Source organism: Pollicipes pollicipes, unplaced genomic scaffold, assembly GCF_011947565.3.
Source record: "Pollicipes pollicipes isolate AB1234 unplaced genomic scaffold, Ppol_2.1 Scaffold_4740;HRSCAF=5597_pilon_pilon_pilon, whole genome shotgun sequence".
In the NCBI taxonomy this organism is placed as follows: domain Eukaryota; kingdom Metazoa; phylum Arthropoda; class Thecostraca; order Pollicipedomorpha; family Pollicipedidae; genus Pollicipes; species Pollicipes pollicipes.
In genome coordinates, this window is record NW_023596545.1 from 16,893,993 (window position 1) to 16,912,888 (window position 18,896).

At 57.1% G+C, this 18,896-nt stretch overlaps 1 protein-coding gene across 1 annotated transcript in view; it reads left to right on the forward strand.

The window, feature by feature from the left end:
• LOC119098001 (eyes absent homolog 2) overlaps positions 1 to 18,515 on the forward strand; it is a gene marked incomplete at its 3' end in the record, with an annotated part of 32,432 nt that extends 13,917 nt beyond the window's left edge. Inside the window, 5 exon segments of the mRNA XM_037220933.1 lie at positions 916 to 983; positions 4,894 to 5,063; positions 13,790 to 13,925; positions 17,418 to 17,539; positions 18,388 to 18,515. Coding sequence (XP_037076828.1) covers positions 916 to 983; positions 4,894 to 5,063; positions 13,790 to 13,925; positions 17,418 to 17,539; positions 18,388 to 18,515 — 624 coding nt within the window.
• Positions 18,516 to 18,896: the final 381 nt, after the last annotated feature.

Here is an 18,896-nt window from a genome sequence, read left to right on the forward strand (position 1 = left end):
AGATGATCTTCACTAACATGGCGTATGTACTAGCTCGTATTTGCTAGCCGTGTTTGAATGGATTATCTCACGAACAGTACTTGGGATTGGAATCATTTATGGCGCACTCGTCTTTTAGTAACCACTACGCCCACCTTCTATTACCTGTTATATGGCAAGACCTTCAATCGCCCGCCCCAGTCTACTGGCTCAGATAATAGTTTTCGATAAAAGTCGGCAGTTTCAATCAGTGTTTGCTGATGAACAGCACGTGTATGAATGCCTGCGTGCGAATCGCCAGATTGAGCGATTCTTTTGATGACCCTTATATTCAGGCTAGGCATATGTACCTGGAATTCATATATGGTCCCTTGATATGAGCCATGAAAAAGATAAAGAAGGTATGAATAGGTTTTAAGTTTTTTTTACTGCTTCTTGTTTTAGCACCAATCGTATAAGGTTGGGGACATGTACCTGGATTGAAAAATAAAGTTGGCGGGCCCATGCGGGCTATTTTTTTTGGGGGGGAGGACAGTTGCCTTACAGGGCGGATGCAGGCTTCCAAATTTACAAGCGGGATGGGTGCAGGTATTCGGAATTAAGAAGTGTCAGCTTTAATTGACACGAGAGTACGGCCGAGGACCCCATTCATGAAACCCTACATTGATCTCACGCCGGCCATTAGCAACAGGGCTCACCTGAAATCTATGCAACATTACGTAAACGACCCGAGCCCATGTCTGCACTGGAACGTTGCAAACTCACGGGTCTGTCGCTTTTCCCGACGCTGCTGCCACCTATTACGTGAGCTTTATCTTTTAGCCATTAGATGGCAGTAAATTATCCGATGCGGGCCGCCGTCACGTGAAGCTGTTTCCAGTCGTCGGCCGCCGCTGTGGGGGCGCTGCAGAACTTGACCAGCGTGTGTTGTTTCAGAGTCAATATCCGACGCACGTGGCCAACATTGATGATCTCCGTGCGGAGGATAACAACCAAGACCTCAGGTAAGCATATGCGCGTCCGTTTCAGCGTCGGTCACCCAGCCCGTTTGCACAGTTATTTCAACGAACCGACCAGCCACCGCGGGGTACAGGGAGTGGTCGTGTCTGATGCAGATTTCTAAGCTCTAAGATTCCATTTATCTCTGAGCATGTAGCCCTTTCTTGTCATTCTGACGAAATAGCCGAGTGTAGACGGCTTCTCGTGCAGCCTGTTGACTGTGTGATAAAGGACTGCCACCGCGCGGCAGTGTCCCTGGTTGCCGACATGTCCTAGCAGCTGTGTCCCCCGCGCGCTTATACCGCAGCGTCGCGTCAACATTAAAACGTCACATGGCTTCTCAGAATGGTAACGGCATTCAGATTTATGATTGCTTGCAGCTTTCCACCTCTGAGATCGACCTTGTATTCGAGCCGCAGTGTTCTCAGCTGAGTTCCGCATCTACGTTCGCACGACTTTCATGCAACAAGGCCAGCATCTCTGTCTGATCCACATTCCTGCGAGATATTCGGGAAGCAGGTGCGGTTAGCCTGTGCAGGCGTGTCGGCGGTATTCACAACGCAGCGCCACCCGTATAATACACGGCTTCCGTGTCTCGCGCCTGATTAATCCGCCCACTAAACCACAGGTGTGGCAGTGTGCCGACGAAATTTAGGCGGTTTGTGGTAGCTCCTGGTAGGAGAAACCCCGGGGCGGAGGGAGGGAGGGAGGGAGGGGCACCAGGGCCGACAAACTTTTTGATTATGTAATCAAAAGACTCGTACCAAATCTAAAAATCTGTTTATTTCCTCTATGATAGCGTTGTTTTGAGCGTAAAGAGAGCAGGACCGTAGCGCGGTGAAGAGCGGCTGCAGAGAGAGAGAGAGAGAGGGGGGGGGGGGAGGGGATTAAGCCCCGTCCGAGGAGTTCTATGCATGTCGGCGAGCCACCGCCGACGGTCGGCAATGCCAAATGTGGCGCATACCTCAGAACGGGAAGCCAATCAATCACCTTGAAGCGATCTCCTCGGATATTGAGACGTGGATGACGTTGTCAACGAAGGACATAATGCCTGGCACGGAAAGTGATCTTTTCGGGTGCTGAGCAGTAGATAAAGCTGTGAACGAAGGATATGACTGAAGGCACGGAAGAGACCGCAAGGCACGGAAGAGACCAGGGTAGAGACTTTGTCTTAATCTTATTGTGTGTTGTAAGGGAAAACACGGTGCAGGTCCGTTGTCCGAATACGTCTTGCAGATACATCGTTTTAAGTAGGATTCGTGCAAGGACTAATCACACACATATTGGATTTATAACAATTACGGATTTTTTTTAACTAGAATTCATATTGCATACTTCCCATGAACAGTGTGCGTACCAAATGTATCAGGATGCATGAACACCTTGCGTATATTGACGGTCTTCGACCTGAAGTGACTCGTGATGAGCCAGCGCATGGACGGTAAATGGCCTGCACAGGCAATCAGTCCGGATGTGTTCAGCTCTTGTTATTGTTGTTAGTTAATTGACCTGCGCGCCTGACCTGTGGCTTCTCTGAGGGGCACAGCGACGGGAAGTATGGGCGGAGAGCACGGCACCCTTTAAAACCAAAGGTTAGGCTCCGGACAAAGTTAGAGATCAGCGTGATGCCTTCTTATCCAGCTCCTCCCCCCCCCCCCCCCCATAAGAAAGTTATGGCTGCGCACTGTCTTTTTCCGTCTACACGCATCCAGTTGATATCACTGCTCAGTAGCGTGGAGTCGGTTGTGACTGGCAAGGGCTGTGACAGACCCTACCCTCACAGGCCGAGTACGTTTTGGACGCCACTGTCGTGTGATGAGTATCTTGCAGTTTTTAACCTTGAGTAACATCACAAAAGCGTCTGCCTGAACAATGGAATGATTCTCTAGGCCGCCACGAAGGCGACTATGTTTTTTTAGTTTCGGTTTTCTGTCAGTTGGTAATCTGATTCGTTTCCAGCAGCTAGCGACAATAGCGGCCTTTCACGACTACCCAACCCACGTCTCAACGGCGCACGGCTGCTCTAGTGCTGAATGGTAGTGTTGCATACGTTTTGGACCTCCTGCTGCACCAGTAAAGAACAGGGGATGGTTTGTGACACGCTGGTCACAGCAGTGCTCCATTCGCTGCGACTTTGGCCCATGCCAGCTCTGTGGGCTTCCTGCTGCTGCGTAAGCAGGCTTGATTTTGTTACCTCCATACTTCGTCCGCAGTGACTTCGTTCAGCTGGAACTGTTGAGTTTCCTGTTGTGTTGTGGGCTATTTTGCTTGCGTTTAAGCGCCTGTTGCAGTATGCCCATAGCCTGCCTGTTGCGATGTTCCTGTCCGCCGCGCCTTCGCATTGTTCAGATGCAGGCATTCCTCCATGCACAGTCGCATTCCCCCAAGTCTGATGAGAAGGTATCCTGTCACCTTCTGCAAGTTATTGCAGGCATTGCACCTTTGAACTCGACTGACCCCGTACCATGCCCTCCGCTGTCTAAAGAGAACATCGACTAACACAACCGAGTTGAACGAATCGCTGTAGCCGCGCGGTGTCGTCGGGTGCGGCCGTGACGCTGCGGTTCCTGCGGCGCCCCAGCCGGCGGGCCGGGCTCTTAAACATCTGTTCTCTGCGCTCGTCGCCTAAGTGACATCGATACGCTAAACTCGGACACAGCTTAGGCTAAAGTGCGATGAATTTTCAATTTAATCTCCTGGAATGAAAAATATCTAAGCAGTTTTTCTGGATATTGTTCTTGCAGCACTCCAACTCCTTGAAACCTTGGCTCTCAATAAGCTGAGGTGAATGACGACTGCTCGTGGAACTCGGGGCACCCAGATTCAGGGCGTATGCGCGTTGAAATTAAAGCTTGTCACACTGCCACCTGTGCGCAGAACCTGCTGGACGTAACGCACATGTTTTGCACTTGGGTCGGTGGCGCTCTGAAGCCGCCTGAGCGCCGCCGACATGGGTCGCGGCTGCCTCGCAGCCAGTGAGCAGCCATGGTAGCGGCGCGCCTGCGAGAACTGGATGGTTTGACGCAGCTGTGCTGCGCAGCGAGCAGTCGCGCTGACCTGAACGTCTCGCTGGTCGGAGAGCATGTAGCGCACGCTCCGTAAGTGAGCCCTGTGGCTGACTCAGCAGACGGTGCTGGTATCTGCCCGCCGCTGGCCGAACGACCAGCCCGACCGTTTTAGGCCACAAGCAGAGTCATGATCACGATAGCCGTACCCGGCAGCTCCCGCGGTAGGCAACAGCATGGGTGCTGTGCAGCTGTGCGGCACGGCGGTGACTCAGCTGAAGTCCAGCACGATGGCGCCGTTTTGAGAGGCACTCACGGTCGGCGTGGATCGACTGCCGATGCGCACTCTAGTCAATGGTCGCAGCTGAAGACGGTGGCTTTGGGCGCTGCAGCGGCTGCCATTCATAGCGCGCCTGTTGGTCGGATTGACCTGCCCCGGGCGTCCGATATGGAGCTCTGCCGGGCACTGTAGTGGCATTCCAGCTGTAGCCTGCATTATACATGTGCACTGCAGGCCCGTTCATGCAGCTCAAATCTGGCGCCGTCCGGTGTGTCTGGTGAATCGAGCGGCTCTGCGAACCGGCCGCTGCCGGCTGACTTTGCCTGATGCATGCATGTGCTCGGCTGGTCGTTCGTCCAGATTTGTGCTAATGTCGGGTTTCCCACTGTCTGAGAGCGCGTCGCAAGGTGTGACGACTGGACAGACCTCGGGCCCACATGCGTCGCAACATCCAGACCGGCCGCACGCGACACGGCTAGCAGGGACCTGCCGCACACTGCACGGCTTACAGAGACTTGTCGCACATGAAACGGCCAGCAGAGAACTGCCGCACATGGCACGGCCTATAAACAACCCTCACAAGCGCACTGCCCCCACACTAGAGCCTGACCTAACTGCCTTGTGTTCCAGCAACTACAATTTCCTGGCGGACGGGCTGGCCAGCACGCTGGGCGTGCCGACGGCACCCCTCGGCTATAGCTTGGCCAGGAACAACGTCAGCGCGGATATCGCGCGCAAGCTCGCCTTCCGACACCGGCGGGTCAAAGAGCTCTACAACATGTACAGGAACAACGTGGCAGGTGAGCCCCGGCAAGTGGGCGGGGCGGCGACATGTGACAGCGCCATGCCGGTGGTCGTCTCGATTCGCTGTTCGGTTTTGTGTACCGTCTGTTCCAGCGGAATGCTGGAGAATGCGCTGCACGGGGAATTCTTGCGACCACACTTATGTGCTGGGCATGTGGATAATACGTCTTGGAAGTAAATATGCCAGTCTGCTATGCTAGCGGTTTTATTCTAACATTTTTCAGGACTGGCCATCACAGGAATGGTTTAGGCAGAAGGAAGGATTTTCCAGGATTTGATCGGAAACCAATGCTAGGGACTTATCTGGTGAAAGGCTTGATCATTTGATAAATAAGCAACGCATTAAATGCACTTTGGCTACTCTGTTATTGGCCTGTCATCATCTCTGCGCCTTTGTCACGCGCAGCGGTGTCACATGAGACCATTAGACAAGTTCGGACTGACACGCAACTCTCCGCAGACGGCCCCGAGTGACCACCCCCTCCCCTCGGTACGCTATGCTGACCCCAGTGCACTACACCGATCCCAGTGCACTACGCTGACCCCAGTGCACTACGCTGACCCCAGCGCACTACGCTGATCCCAGTGCACTACACCGATCCCAGTGCACTACACCGATCCCAGTGCACTACGCTGACCCCAGTGCACTACACCGATCCCAGTGCACTACACCGATCCCAGTGCACTACGCTGACCCCAGTGCACTACGCTGATCCCAGTGCACTACGCTGATCCCAGTGCACTACGCTGACCCCGGTGCACTACGCTGACCCTAGTTTTGAGATGTATTCATCGCTCAAGTCTCAGACAGCCTGGTGAAGTCGCTGTCGGTTCGAACGCCGCCAAAAAAGCGTTGAGTTCTCTACACGCACGCACGCACGTACGTACGCACATACACACGCACGCACACACACGCGCACGCACGCACGCATACGTGCACGCATACGCACAAACACGCCTGTACGCACGCACGCACTCGCACCCGCACCCGCACCCTCACCCGCAGCCCACACAGAAAGGAACTGGGACCGTCTGAATGCTCCGCGTGACTCCAAAATTTCAGTTGTCAGCCATAGTGAGAAGTCAACACAAGGGCTATGCAGCGAGATTTCGCGTGCGAGGCGTGATCTTAGCTCGCTAGGTTCAGTTGTTCTCGATTATTGAAGAATGCAGGGTAATTATTTTAACGATACAGAAGTAAGGACCCACATGTGGCGAAAATATATAATCAAATACATTCCACTCAACCACGCAAATGGTGCGTGGTTGAGCAGGTCAGCATGTGACCAGCGCCAGCGAGGTCCATACAGCTGTGCAGCCGATCTGTGGCTGTGGTCCGGGTCTGCCGATCTGTGGGTGGGGGCAGGGCCTGTGGTCCCGGTCTGCCGATCTGTAGCCGCGGCCGGGTCTGTGGCCCGGGTCTGCTGATCTATGGCCGCGGCCGGGCCTGTGGTCCGCGTCTGCCGATCTGTGGCCCGGGTCTGCTGATCTGCCGGAGCTGCAGCGCTCACAAGCGCGTCAGCAGGCGGCTCACGTACTCGGCCAGCCTTGGGCGCTGGTTCGCCGGCCGGCCGCCAGGCGGCGGGCAGCCGGCTGCGCGACCGTATCAGCTCCCAGGTGCCGGGCCTCTGCCGCCGCTGCATATCGGGTGGGAAAATGCCTCGGGACGGGTGATCGGGGGGGGGGGGGGGGAGGGAGGCGTGCGAAGCCAGGCGTGGTGCCCGACGGTGGTGGTGCGGGCTCAGGGGTTCCGCCGCCTGGATCAGAGGTGCTCCCGGGCGTGAGTTCCGGGGTCAAGGGTTGGCTGAAGTTGAGGCCCGGTCTTTTTGATCACCGTGACTGGACCGGTATTTGTTTATTCGTCTTGTCTGCTTTCAGAGAAAGCAATACATCGCTTTTCAATGCTCACAATGGCGTCCTTCGCTTGGTCTCTTTTGATGAATGCTTTCCCACTTGGAGTTCATCTCCCCATCGCCCTCTAAAATTACGGTCAGTCTTTTCGACGTCCGTGCATAAATTTACTGGACCCGGTACTCAGTGTTTTAGGCGTTCCATCACGGTGCCTGATGCCACTCAATATCCTGGGTGGTCATGGCCTCTGCATCGAGTGCTTCTGCCCTTTCCATTGGTGATCGGGTCAGGACCGTGGCTCCTGCCTGGACACCTCGTGAACTGCGGAGCGTTGCACGGCGTGACTGGCCACCTGACAATAGGTGTCCACCTGACAATGGGCTGCACTAGGTGACTGGTTACCTGCTAGTGGGCTGCACTGGGTGACTGGTCACCTGACAATGGGCTGCACTAGGTGACTGGTTACCTGCCAGTGGGCTGCACTGGGTGACTGGTCACCTGCCAATGGACTGCACTGGGTAACTAGTTACCTGCCAATGGGCTACACTGGGTGACTAGTTGCCTGCCAATGGGCTGCACTGGGTGAATAGTTACCTGCCAATGGGCTGCACTGGGTGACTGGTCACCTGCCGGTAGGCTGCACGTGCGGCGATGACCGGCGAGTGACCCTGGGTCTCGCTCCCACCCGCGCCGGTCGGCTCCAGCCGTTCATTGCTTCCTATCACCGCGAAAGAAAGGAACGCATTTGACGCCTGCAGTTGTTGTAGAAGAGATAGACGAACTGTGTGGCACGTGTTTAGCCAGAGCTGCTTGTTGTGGGGGACAATGCGGCTGGGGTAAAAATATAATATAGGCCACCTGTCGAAAATGGCGTGCGTTTTTACGCATCTATTAATTAGTCTATTAGCACCATTGCAGCTGCACCACGGCTCATGCAGTCTGCTCTCTGGGTTGTTCTTAGTGTCAGATGTGTAGTTTTCAACAGTTGTCATTGAAAATGAGTACTGAATCAAGGCTATTGCGCTGTGCTACGGTACGAATCACGTAACTTCGTCATCTATTTAAGAAGAAACCACACTCTACGTGCACAACAGTCGTATATCCTTCTGTCGAGGTAGCTTTGCCCGCTCAGCTCGGTCGGTCCCGGCAGCCTTTGATGCTACCACGTTTGTCCAGGTATTTTTTCCATCGAGGTAGCTCAGGTGGGTTTGATATTTTGTCTTCCGATTCACCCACCCCTGGCGAGATGGGCTCGAGTAGCTCTAGGCTCTCTGTGTTTGCGGGGGGTGGGCCTGCGGCCGGTGACAGTAGCCGCGCTTAAGGTCAGGTGACGTCACAGGGCAGGATTGACTGTACTGAGCATTGTGTCATGTTAAGCTTTCACCGCAAAATTCTGCCGATGACCTGGGATTTCGTGACCGGATGGTGGCCTCTGGGCTCTTGCAACAGGCACCGCTCAGCATCGTTGTTCATCCTAGAAAACCGACCAGTGGAGATGTTCGGACTAAATCTTAAACATTTGAACAGAATAACTTGGTAACGTGTCGGTAAAAATACTTATTTTTCACGTCGGTGCCATAAATGACCTGTCCATTGCTGGCGTCTGAGAGATGGACAGCGTTGCGTCAGCTGATTTAGCAGAAAGTACGCGGTGGCATCAGCCCGAATTTTAAAACGCTATTTCGTACGGATGAGCCGAGCAGAACATGCCACTACCATTCAAGCTTCACCACTTTAATTCTTTGTTGCTTGAACTAGCCCAGTTTAAGGAAAAAAAACACAAAGGCGAACTTCAAGCTACGACAGATTTGTGGTGGAGCCGACATGCCATGGACTGCGAATCAGCTGTTCTTGGTCGTTCGAATTCGTCATGCCGTAACCGGTTGCTCTGATCCGGTCTGTTCCTGCCAGCGGCCGGAGTGGACCACGTCCGGTCCCCCGGTCAGGGCCCGCCGGTCAGAGCCCGCTGGTCCGCCGGTCAGAGCCCGCCGGTCCGCCGGTCCGCCGGTCATGGTCCGCAGGTCCGCCGGTCAGAGCCCACCGGTCAGGGCCCGCCAATCCTCCGGTCAGGGCCCCACGGGCAGCGTCCATAACGCCTGCTCCGCGGCAACCCCACGTCACCCTGAACCGAGTCCGGCCGGCGCCAGTGGGGGCTCGACCGGGGCATCTGCCACGGCCGGCGGCGGCTGGCGACCGATCCATATCACTGCAAGGTACGCCAGCATGATCCGGGACGCAGCCGGACCGTGCCGAGCGCCCTCCATTGTTGGATCATGCCAAGCGCCCTCCATCATCCCGTCCGCAATGCGCGAATCGCACTGATCTCCGCCGACGCCATCCGATTACACGGGCGTTACGCCGCCGGGGCGCAGCTAGGCGCGTCCCATTCATGACTACGGCGCCGATCTGCGCGAGGTACATACGCCGACCGTGTGGCACGCCGGTCAGGGGCCAGCGCCGGCGAGTCAGACCCGGTCCCGAGAGAACTGGTCCGGTGGTCGTGGTCGGTCCGCCGATCTCCTGAGGCCGCTCGGGCAACACGCGCTTCCTCTGGTGACGGTGAGCCCCCCTCCCCCTTCTAAGACGCCGGTGATGCAAGCAGCGGGAAGGCCGTTGCACCTGGGGTTGTCACAAACCAAAGCTTCCATGCACGCGCCGCCAGTGTCACAGGCTGGTCCTGTCTTCTTCTGCGCTTGGTTCGGATGGCTGAGCTGCCACTGACCTCGTGCTCACAATGCAGGATTGTCTCGGGCTCTCAGGGTGGCTTAGCTTCTGTTGTCCGTGATCGAATGCAATGCTGTCCTTCACACAGGCCCTATTGTTAAGACGCAAACGTGCGGCTGGGAGTCGACACGACCGCTGACTCAGGATGGACCGTCTCTTCCAGCTGTACGTGAAAGCTGGGCAGCTTTTCTCACCGTTTCCTATTTCGGGAAATGCCCAGCGATTCTGGGATACTAAAGTGCTGAAGAGTTTTTAGCCGCGGCGAGGCACCATCGTCGTCTTCAGGCGAAGCGGCGAGGCACCATCGTCATCTTCGGGGGAGCGGCGGGGCACCATCCCCGTCTTCGGGGAAGGCGGCGAGGCACCATCCTCGTCTTCAGGGGAGCGGCGAGGCACTATCGTCGTCCTCGTGGGAGTTGCGAGGCACCATCACCGTATCGGGGAAGGCGGCGAGGCACCATCCCCGTCTTCAGGGGAAGCGGCGTGGCACCACCCCGGCTTCGGGGGAGGCGGCGAGGCAATATCCTTGTCTTCAGGGGAGCGGCGAGCCACCATCCTCGTCTTCAGGGGAGCGGCGAGTCACCATGTCCGTCTTCGGGGGAAGCGGCGAGGCACCATTCTCGTCTTCGAGTCCTAGCCGTTAACCACAGAGAGCTGTGAAGGTGTATGACAGGCTTCTGGAGCGGACTTTGAAGCAGTCTCTTACCAATGCGCGGCGTGGATGCGGCCCAGTTTTTGCGTCGGTCATGGCGTCGCTGGAGGTCAGTCAGCCTTGGGATCTCCTCCCAGCTCTCCAACGGGGGTCACCAGAGCACCCCGCCTCCAACCGGGCCGTAGCACCACAGCTTCCACGCTACCCCTGCATCGACGAGGGCTTCACAGCCAGCGCTAAACCTTGACGTGCCGTAAAAGTCGCGGGCGTGGTAACGGCGCGATGGCGATCCTCACCTTTCGCGCTGGCGTCAGCCGCCGCCATCGGGCCGGTGTCATCGCAAATGTGTCAAGGGCACGGGCGTGGGCTCGCTCTGACCCGCGTGGGGCGCAGGACCGCGCGCCAGCAGCCGTCCTGCGGCTGCCCGTGTACTGCTCTGGGCCCTGGACACGGGAGCAGGTCCTTCGGCTGTGAATGCCGCCGATCAGTGTGTGCGCTGGCAGAACGCTCCCGTATAACAACTGGCGCACCGCGCGCCGGCGGGGGCCGTGTGCAGTCGCGGCAGCAGAATTAAGACGTCGCGGTTATGACGACGGTCAGACGCGGTGTCATGAGGTGGCACGCGCGGCCTTCGGGCTGGTGCGGGGGCCCAAACGCGAGGCTTACAGGCTATTGCGTGGGCAACGAAGGCTCCCTGGCATGCTGATCAGGGCCGCCCGGAGCTTCCAGTCGCCTCTGATTGGCGTAGTTCTGACCGATGTTGGCTTACCAGCCTCCTCCGCCGCGACGCTCCGGCTGCTGGGAGGGGGCGTTTTATCAGTGAACACATTGATTCATGCGGTCACGTTGTCAGCAAAGCCAGTTTTCGAGGCAGTATCCCATTGTGTATTCTTTTTAAGCCTCGACCCTAATGGTGTTTTTGGTACCAGTTACCGCTAATTTGTGACGTCCTCCGTGACATCACAACGAGACAAATGTTGGCGCTGAGATCCTGGACGAGAGGACTTTGAGGCTGGGGGCGGCGTGTAAACGAAGCAACGTCCGGGCACCACCGTTCAATGCGATGCTGCCGCAGGGGTTGGCAGCGCGGAGACAAAGTAATGATGCATGCTAAGATGTCCCGACCCCTGGCCAGGTATGCCAGCCCTACGCCAGAGGCTGGGATTGGCACATTGCTAGGTGTTCCGAGCCCTGGCCAGGTATGCCGGCCCGTACGCCAGGAGCGCTGGGATTTTACGCTGGGTCAATGCCACGCTGGTGCGATCTGACACGTCCCTTCTCCTGACCGCACCGTGTGCGGCTGTCACAGGCCTCGCCGAGTCCGCCAGTCACGAACGCGTAGCAACTCAGCTCTACACAGGCACGGATTCCGGATGATTGTTTCGCAACTGCTGACAGAGCTTCATATTGGTTTCAGTTTGGTAACTCAAACGTACATATCTTGTGCTCATATTGGTGGCACTGCAACGGTGCCGTTTTTAGTCCCTTGAAGCACTCGGATGCCGTATGGAGTGCGTTTTTAGTTGTGCTCAGTAAATTGGTCGCCAAATCTGTGCACGCCTCCGCATTTTATCGCCATTTTATCTCTTGCGTGTAGCCAAGTCTTTTGACGCTGCTAGTCAAACCTTTTTGCGTTATACCTCTGGCCATTCAATGCAGGGGGACTTCTGCATTATAATATTCAGGTTGAAATTAAAGTGGTTATTTTCGTGCATCTGGTGGTTTCTACCTTCCATTTTCGATTTCCTTATATCATATTACATCATAACACTGGTGACTGTGACTTTATCTGTCGCAACTCTATGTGAGGCCAGGACTCGAGACTGCAAAGTATGTGGTGACAATACCATGGCCAGGGACTGCCGTTTGGCGCTGGTCGTCACCCCTGCCGGCAGGGCTGCTCTGGGGATGTTGGTCGTCACCCCTGTCGGCAGGGCTGTTCTGGGGGTGTAGACCGTCACTCGTGTCGGCAGGGCTGCTCTGGGGGTGTAGACCGTCACTCGTGTCGGCAGGGCTGTTCTGGGGGTGTAGACCGTCACTCGTGTCGGCAGGGCTGTTCTGGGGGTGTAGACCGTCACTCGTGTCGGCAGGGCTGCTCTGGGGGTGTTTACCGTCACTCGTGTCGGCAGGGCTGCTCTGGGGGTGTAGACCGTCACTCGTGTCGGCAGGGTTGCTCCGGGGATGTTGGTCGTCACCCCTGTCGGCAGGGCTGTTCTGGGGGTGTTTACCGTCACTCGTGTCGGCAGGGCTGCTCTGGGGGTGTTTACCGTCACTCGTGTCGGCAGGGCTGTTCTGGGGGTGTAGACCGTCACTCGTGTCGGCAGGGCTGCTCTGGGGGTGTTTACCGTCACTCGTGTCGGCAGGGCTGCTCTGGGGGTGTAGACCGTCACTCGTGTCGGCAGGGTTGCTCCGGGGATGTTGGTCGTCACCCCTGTCGGCAGGGCTGTTCTGGGGATGTTTACCGTCACTCGTGTCGGCAGGGCTGCTCTGGGGGTGTTGACCGTCACTCGTGTCGGCAGGGCTGTTCTGGGGGTGTTGACCGTCACTCGTGTCGGCAGGGCTGTTCTGGGGGTGTTGACCGTCACTCGTGTCGGCAGGGCTGCTCTGGGGGTGTTGACCGTCACTCGTGTCGGCAGGGCTGCTCCGGGGATGTTGACCGTCACTCGTGTCGGCAGGGCTGTTCTGGGGATGTTGACCGTCACTCGTGTCGGCAGGGCTGTTCTGGGGGTGTTTACCGTCACTCGTGTCGGCAGGGCTGTTCTGGGGGGTGTTGACCGTCACTCGTGTCGGCAGGGCTGTTCTGGGGGTGTTTACCGTCACTCGTGTCGGCAGGGCTGTTCTGGGGATGTTGACCGTCACTCGTGTCGGCAGGGCTGTTCTGGGGGTGTTGACCGTCACTCGTGTCGGCAGGGCTGTTCTGGGGGTGTTTACCGTCACTCGTGTCGGCAGGGCTGCTCTGGGGGTGTTTACCGTCACTCGTGTCGGCAGGGCTGTTCTGGGGGTGTTTACCGTCACTCGTGTCGGCAGGGCTGCTCTGGGGGTGTTGACCGTCACTCGTGTCGGCAGGGCTGTTCTGGGGGTGTTTACCGTCACTCGTGTCGGCAGGGCTGTTCTGGGGGTGTTTACCGTCACTCGTGTCGGCAGGGCTGTTCTGGGGGTGTTTACCGTCACTCGTGTCGGCAGGGCTGTTCTGGGGGTGTTGACCGTCACTCGTGTCGGCAGGGCTGCTCTGGGGGTGTTGACCGTCACTCGTGTCGGCAGGGCTGTTCTGGGGGTGTTTACCGTCACTCGTGTCGGCAGGGCTGTTCTGGGGGTGTTTACCGTCACTCGTGTCGGCAGGGCTGCTCTGGGGGTGTTTACCGTCACTCGTGTCGGCAGAGCTGCTCTGGGGGTGTTGACCGTCACTCGTGTCGGCAGAGCTGCTCTGGGGATGTTGACCGTCACTCGTGTCGGCAGGGCTGCTCTGGGGATGTTGACCGTCACTCGTGTCGGCAGAGCTGTTTCGGGCGCATTTGCACGGTCGGCACCCATCGTTCGAGCACACGTGGACCAAGACGCGGCAGGACCTGGAGATGGAGACCAACGGCTGGCTCACACAAGCGTGCTCCTGCCTGAAACTCATCCAAGAGAGGTTAGTTCGATTTGATCTTGCCGGGAGCCCACTCGGAAGAGGTCCGGGAAGTTTTTCGAGGACAGGTACATTCAGCGCGTTAGCCTCTGATCCGCAACACTCGGGCTTAGCACTTAACTGTCCAAAAACGAGCAAGAAGGCTACCCATCTGCATCTTCCGGTTCGCCTCTTCTTGTTGCCGCACAAACTTTTTACTAGACATTGTTCTCGCCAATGATGATAGATAGCTGAGAGGAGATCGGCTCTAGCTGGCAGGCACTATGGTGGGATTCGTGGACGAAGGATCTGCATTTTGAGGAGCTACCCAGCAATGCTTCTGTAACGACAGGCATGCATGTGAACCTCGAAGTGTTTAATCTTGCCATCAAATTAATGTTCGACTGGCTTTATAAGTTGCTCTTCTGTAATAGATTGGGACGCATGGCTGTAATAACGCCGTACCGGGCTGTCGGATGAATTAAAAAAATATATTGGTCTTCGACATAACGCATCATCCAAGATCAGTGTAGAGAAGCATGCGTTGTACGGGCGTTCTATGATCAGCTTGCTAATGAGGCGCTGTGCCAGCCGTTGTGATGCTCAATGTGTTTGGAATTCTATTTATTTCTCTCGTGAGATACCGCCCGGTTCGCCCGCGGCCCCGCGAACCCAGGCGTGCCGTCAACATCCTCTCATGAGGCGCCGTCCGGCCCGTCCGCGGCCTCGCGAGCCCAGGCGTGCTGCCAGGCGTCCTCTCGTGAGATGCCGTCCGGTCCGCCCGCGGCTCCTCGAGCCCAGGCGTGCCGTCAACGTCCTCTCGTGAGATGCCGTCCGGTCCACCCGCGGCTCCTCGAGCCCAGGCGTGCCGTCAGCGTCCTCTCGTGAGATGCCGTCCGGTCCGCCCACGTCGGCTGAGCGGTACTCGAGCCGTGCGCGTCACTTCCGGCACGTCCTGTCGCGGCCCGGGTGACGTCACCGGGCGCCTGGACCTTGGCCGGGGATCAGCGCGGCGTGCTTCTGAAGCCAGCCCCGCTCATCGCCCTGGGAGCAGGCCGCGCCGGGATCACACGCAGTGCTGCATCGGCTCATGGTCCGGCGCACTGGTGCTCCCGCGGCTGGGCGCCGGATGTGGCACGTTGTGAATATTCATGGTCACGATGCGGTGACACGTTAAATACGCCTGACAGACAAAATGCTGTGGGAATCGGGCGGCTGCCTTGACGGGCCGCTGTGACACGTCGGAGAGCCGATGTCTGTTCCGCGCGTCATGTGTAAATGCCATGCCAGGCCCTTCTCGCCGTTGTGGCATGTCTTCCGCGATGCACTTTTTGCTATGACCGAATAAGCGTACGTACGATGCACACTTTCGAGCCATATCAGGCCGAGGCTCTTTTGCCCTTCGGTGCCAGGCTGAGCGTAGGCCGTGCAATGTCACTGCATCAAAGGTTGCTGCGGGCTTCTAAAACATTGGTAGTAAACTTCCAAACCCCTTTCACTACGGGAGCCTGATATCTTGCTTTAAAAGGAGAAGGATTTTGTGCCGCGAGCGCAAGTCTTTCCCACACAGGGGGATCATTGTTAAAATACCGGAATATTTTTTGCAACAGACTGTTCAGCAGACTCCTGCAAGGAAAACGCAACTCCTGCAAACTTTCCACTAGAAGGATAAGTTAGCTTACTGTTTTGTCGTAATCAGGGATTCGAATTCAGCATTAGACGTTCAGTGGTTGATTGTTTGTAGTGTTGCATCATCATGGTATATTGGATGCGGTTAGCAAAACAGTTGCATCAAGCGTGCCCAGAGCAGTTCACGCGAACTGCAGCCAGCCTTAACGCGTTGCCCGTAAAGTCGCCTTAGTCTGTAGCCCCCACACTCCTTATACCAAGCCTAATAGCGTCTCAAATGCGGTTGATAGACTGGGAATGCCGCTTCTGAACAGAGCGGACCCGTGGCGCAGGTATGCCGCCCGACCGGTGAGCCGGCGGCGGGATGGAGCGGACCAGCAGGCCAGTCAGCCGCAGGGCCGGCCTGCACCGTCGTAATCAGGAACATCCGCCACCGGGGTCGCCGCTATTGCGTCAGCGGAGCTGTGTGCCCGCCGGCGCCGTGTTGACATGTGACGGCCGATCGCTGACGCCGCTCTCATCTCCGTACCACGGCGGCGGCTCCCTGCGTCACCGACACCGCTCTCATCCCCGCACCACGGCGGTGGCTCCCTGCATCACTGACACCGCTCTCATTCCCGCACCACGGCGGCGACTCCCTGCGTCACTGACACCGCTCTCATCCCCGCACCACGGCGGCGGCTCCCTGCGTCATTGACACCGCTCTCATCCCCGCACCACGGCGGCGGCTCCCTGCACCACTGACACCGCTCTCATCCCCGCACCACGGCGGTGGCTCCCTGCATCACTGACACCGCTCTCATTCCCGCACCACGGCGGCGACTCCCTGCGTCACTGACACCGCTCTCATCCCCGCACCACGGTGGCGGCTCCCTGCATCACTGACACCGCTCTCATCCCCGCACCACGGCGGTGGCTCCCTGCATCATTGACACCGCTCTCATTCCCGCACCACGGCAGCGGCTCCCTGCATCACTGACACCGCTCTCATCCCCGCACCACGGCGGCGGCTCCCTGCGTCATTGGGGTGCCACCCTGAATGAGGCCGGTGGACGCCATGGGCTCGCGATTTATTTGAGCGGCGTTGGCGAGCTGTCCGCTAAGTGACGGCAGTAGTAGGTTTTATGAGCTGCATGCCATGTGAAATGGCATGCAGCAGTCTGCCATCTGCCAAGTGAACCATCTGACATGGCAGCGAGATTGACGGCCAGACGTGAACATCCAGTCAAGCCTGGATCAGTATCGGCCTTGACTATCTCATGGCACCTTTAGACGTAATCGATCGTACTTAACTGTACTGGGTTTAAGACCCCCGTCGAGTGCTGGTCACCTAATCACCGTGTGACTGGTCACTGTAGCTTGGCTTTAACTATGAACAGCGGGTACTGGTTCTGGTGGTACAGGTACTGGTGCAAATGCACCAGTGCCTGTACATCAGATACAGGCGCACTCGGCCAACCAGTACCTGTATGTACATGAGGTACCCGCGCTGGTGTTCTGATTCACCTGGTCTAAACGTGACTGAATGGGGGTCCTTTATTATGACACAGTAGGACAAAACGCCAAGCACAGGACTCCCGGCGTGCGAGGGGCAGTTAGAGGCTCTGGAGGACAGCGCACCCTGTCACTGCGGGAATGTTAAGTGTACATAATACGGCTTTAGTTGTGCACACGGGTCTTAATGTTTTTTTTCAGCCTGCACGACACTGGTTCACCGAATGCTTGCGTAACCGTTATTGCAATTCGGTTTACCGTTCAGCAAGACATATCACAAAAAGATCATCTTGCAGAGCAACCTTGATAAGACGCCCCTGGCACTCTCATAATCCTCGTTAAAGCTGCCAGCCATTCTTCCTGGTTCTGACGCTGGCCGTCGCTCTACTGCAGGAAGCAGTGCACCAACGTGATGGTGACGCGGAACATGTTGATGACCACCTTCGCCAAGACGGTGGTCTTCGGCCTGGCTGACTGCTTCGAGCCTGAGAACATCTTCTCAGCGTACAAAGTCGGTGAGTGGTCCAGCGGTGACGGCACCTTTGCAGAGCATGTTGGCACAGATGGATGTTGTGTGCCGATGGTGGCTCCAGCGGCGCTGGTGGGTTTTGGTGACAACATGACTGTCGTCTGTGGATGCCAGTCTCTTGCCTTGGTAGCTGTGGTCACCTCTGGTGGGCACTGCGCTGTGTTTGTTTGGTTGAAATCCACCAATCATCACCGTCGCCGCATGACTAAATTATCTGGCTATGTTTACGGTGACGGTGATGGGTTTCTTCCTAACGATGGCACAGCAGTGTATTCGCATGACTTTCCCCGTCTGCATCGTACGTGGGGAGGGGCAGACACTGCCTCGGAGGCGCCCCAGCGCAGCTGTGTCAACATACAGGCAGGGGAGGGGGACGAGGGGGGTTGTCTGGAGGCGGCGATCCTGTGCTTCATTCAAGGTGGCCGCTTGCATTTCCTGTTCTCACGTGGTTCGGACGGGCTGCAAGGTCGGCAGAAAGGTCGGCCCGCCTGGCGGAGCAGCGATGCGAAGCTGCCGACGCTGGCCCGGGCCGTGCGGTTTGCGCCGATGGCTGACATTTGGTTGTCACATCGATGTCAGGCTGGCTGACACGGACCGTAATTTATTTGCCCCGCCATGACAGCCGTGGTTTGGCCTGCGGACGGCTGGATTGGGACACCCATGTGTGATGTCGCAGCTGTATGACCAGTTGATGACGGCACGTGGAGAACAACACACGTCCGACCATAGGTCAGCCAGGGCGCGCTGCACGGCTGAGTGTGCGATGCCCGAAGGCGCCACGCTCGTCACCAAGCTCGTTGGTTGTTACGAGACCGGTGCTTTCGGGTGCCGCAGGATTTGAGAGCTGTCTCAACACGATACGGCAAAAGTACGCCGAGAAACACGGGCGTGAGGTGATCTGCGTGATCATCGGTAAGCCGGACAAGCCAGACAGCCCGAGCATCATCACCGCCGCCCGACAGGTCAGTGGCCGCGCGGCACCAGCCTGGCTGCCCGGCAGCGCTGGTTCTGTGGGGCCGTGGACAGGGCGCAGAAAGGAGAGAGGCTGCATGCAGCGGCTGCGGAGCTGGGCTTGACCTCATAACCCGTGGTCAGACAGGCCAGCGGATGGGACCGGCCGCTGCTGAAGTGCTCTCCAACCGCCCTTACTAATCACCCAGCGTCTTGCTAGTCTCGAAATGTGATAAAAAAGTCAACCGGGTATTCGAAAAGTCCTTTCGCGGCCAACCTACCCTATCCTCTCTGAAAGCTAGAAGATCATAAACTGACCAAAAGACGTGCAGGATGTTCATTGATTTCTTCTCAGTTTCTTATCCCTAAGATGTGGAGACTTGTTGCCGTGA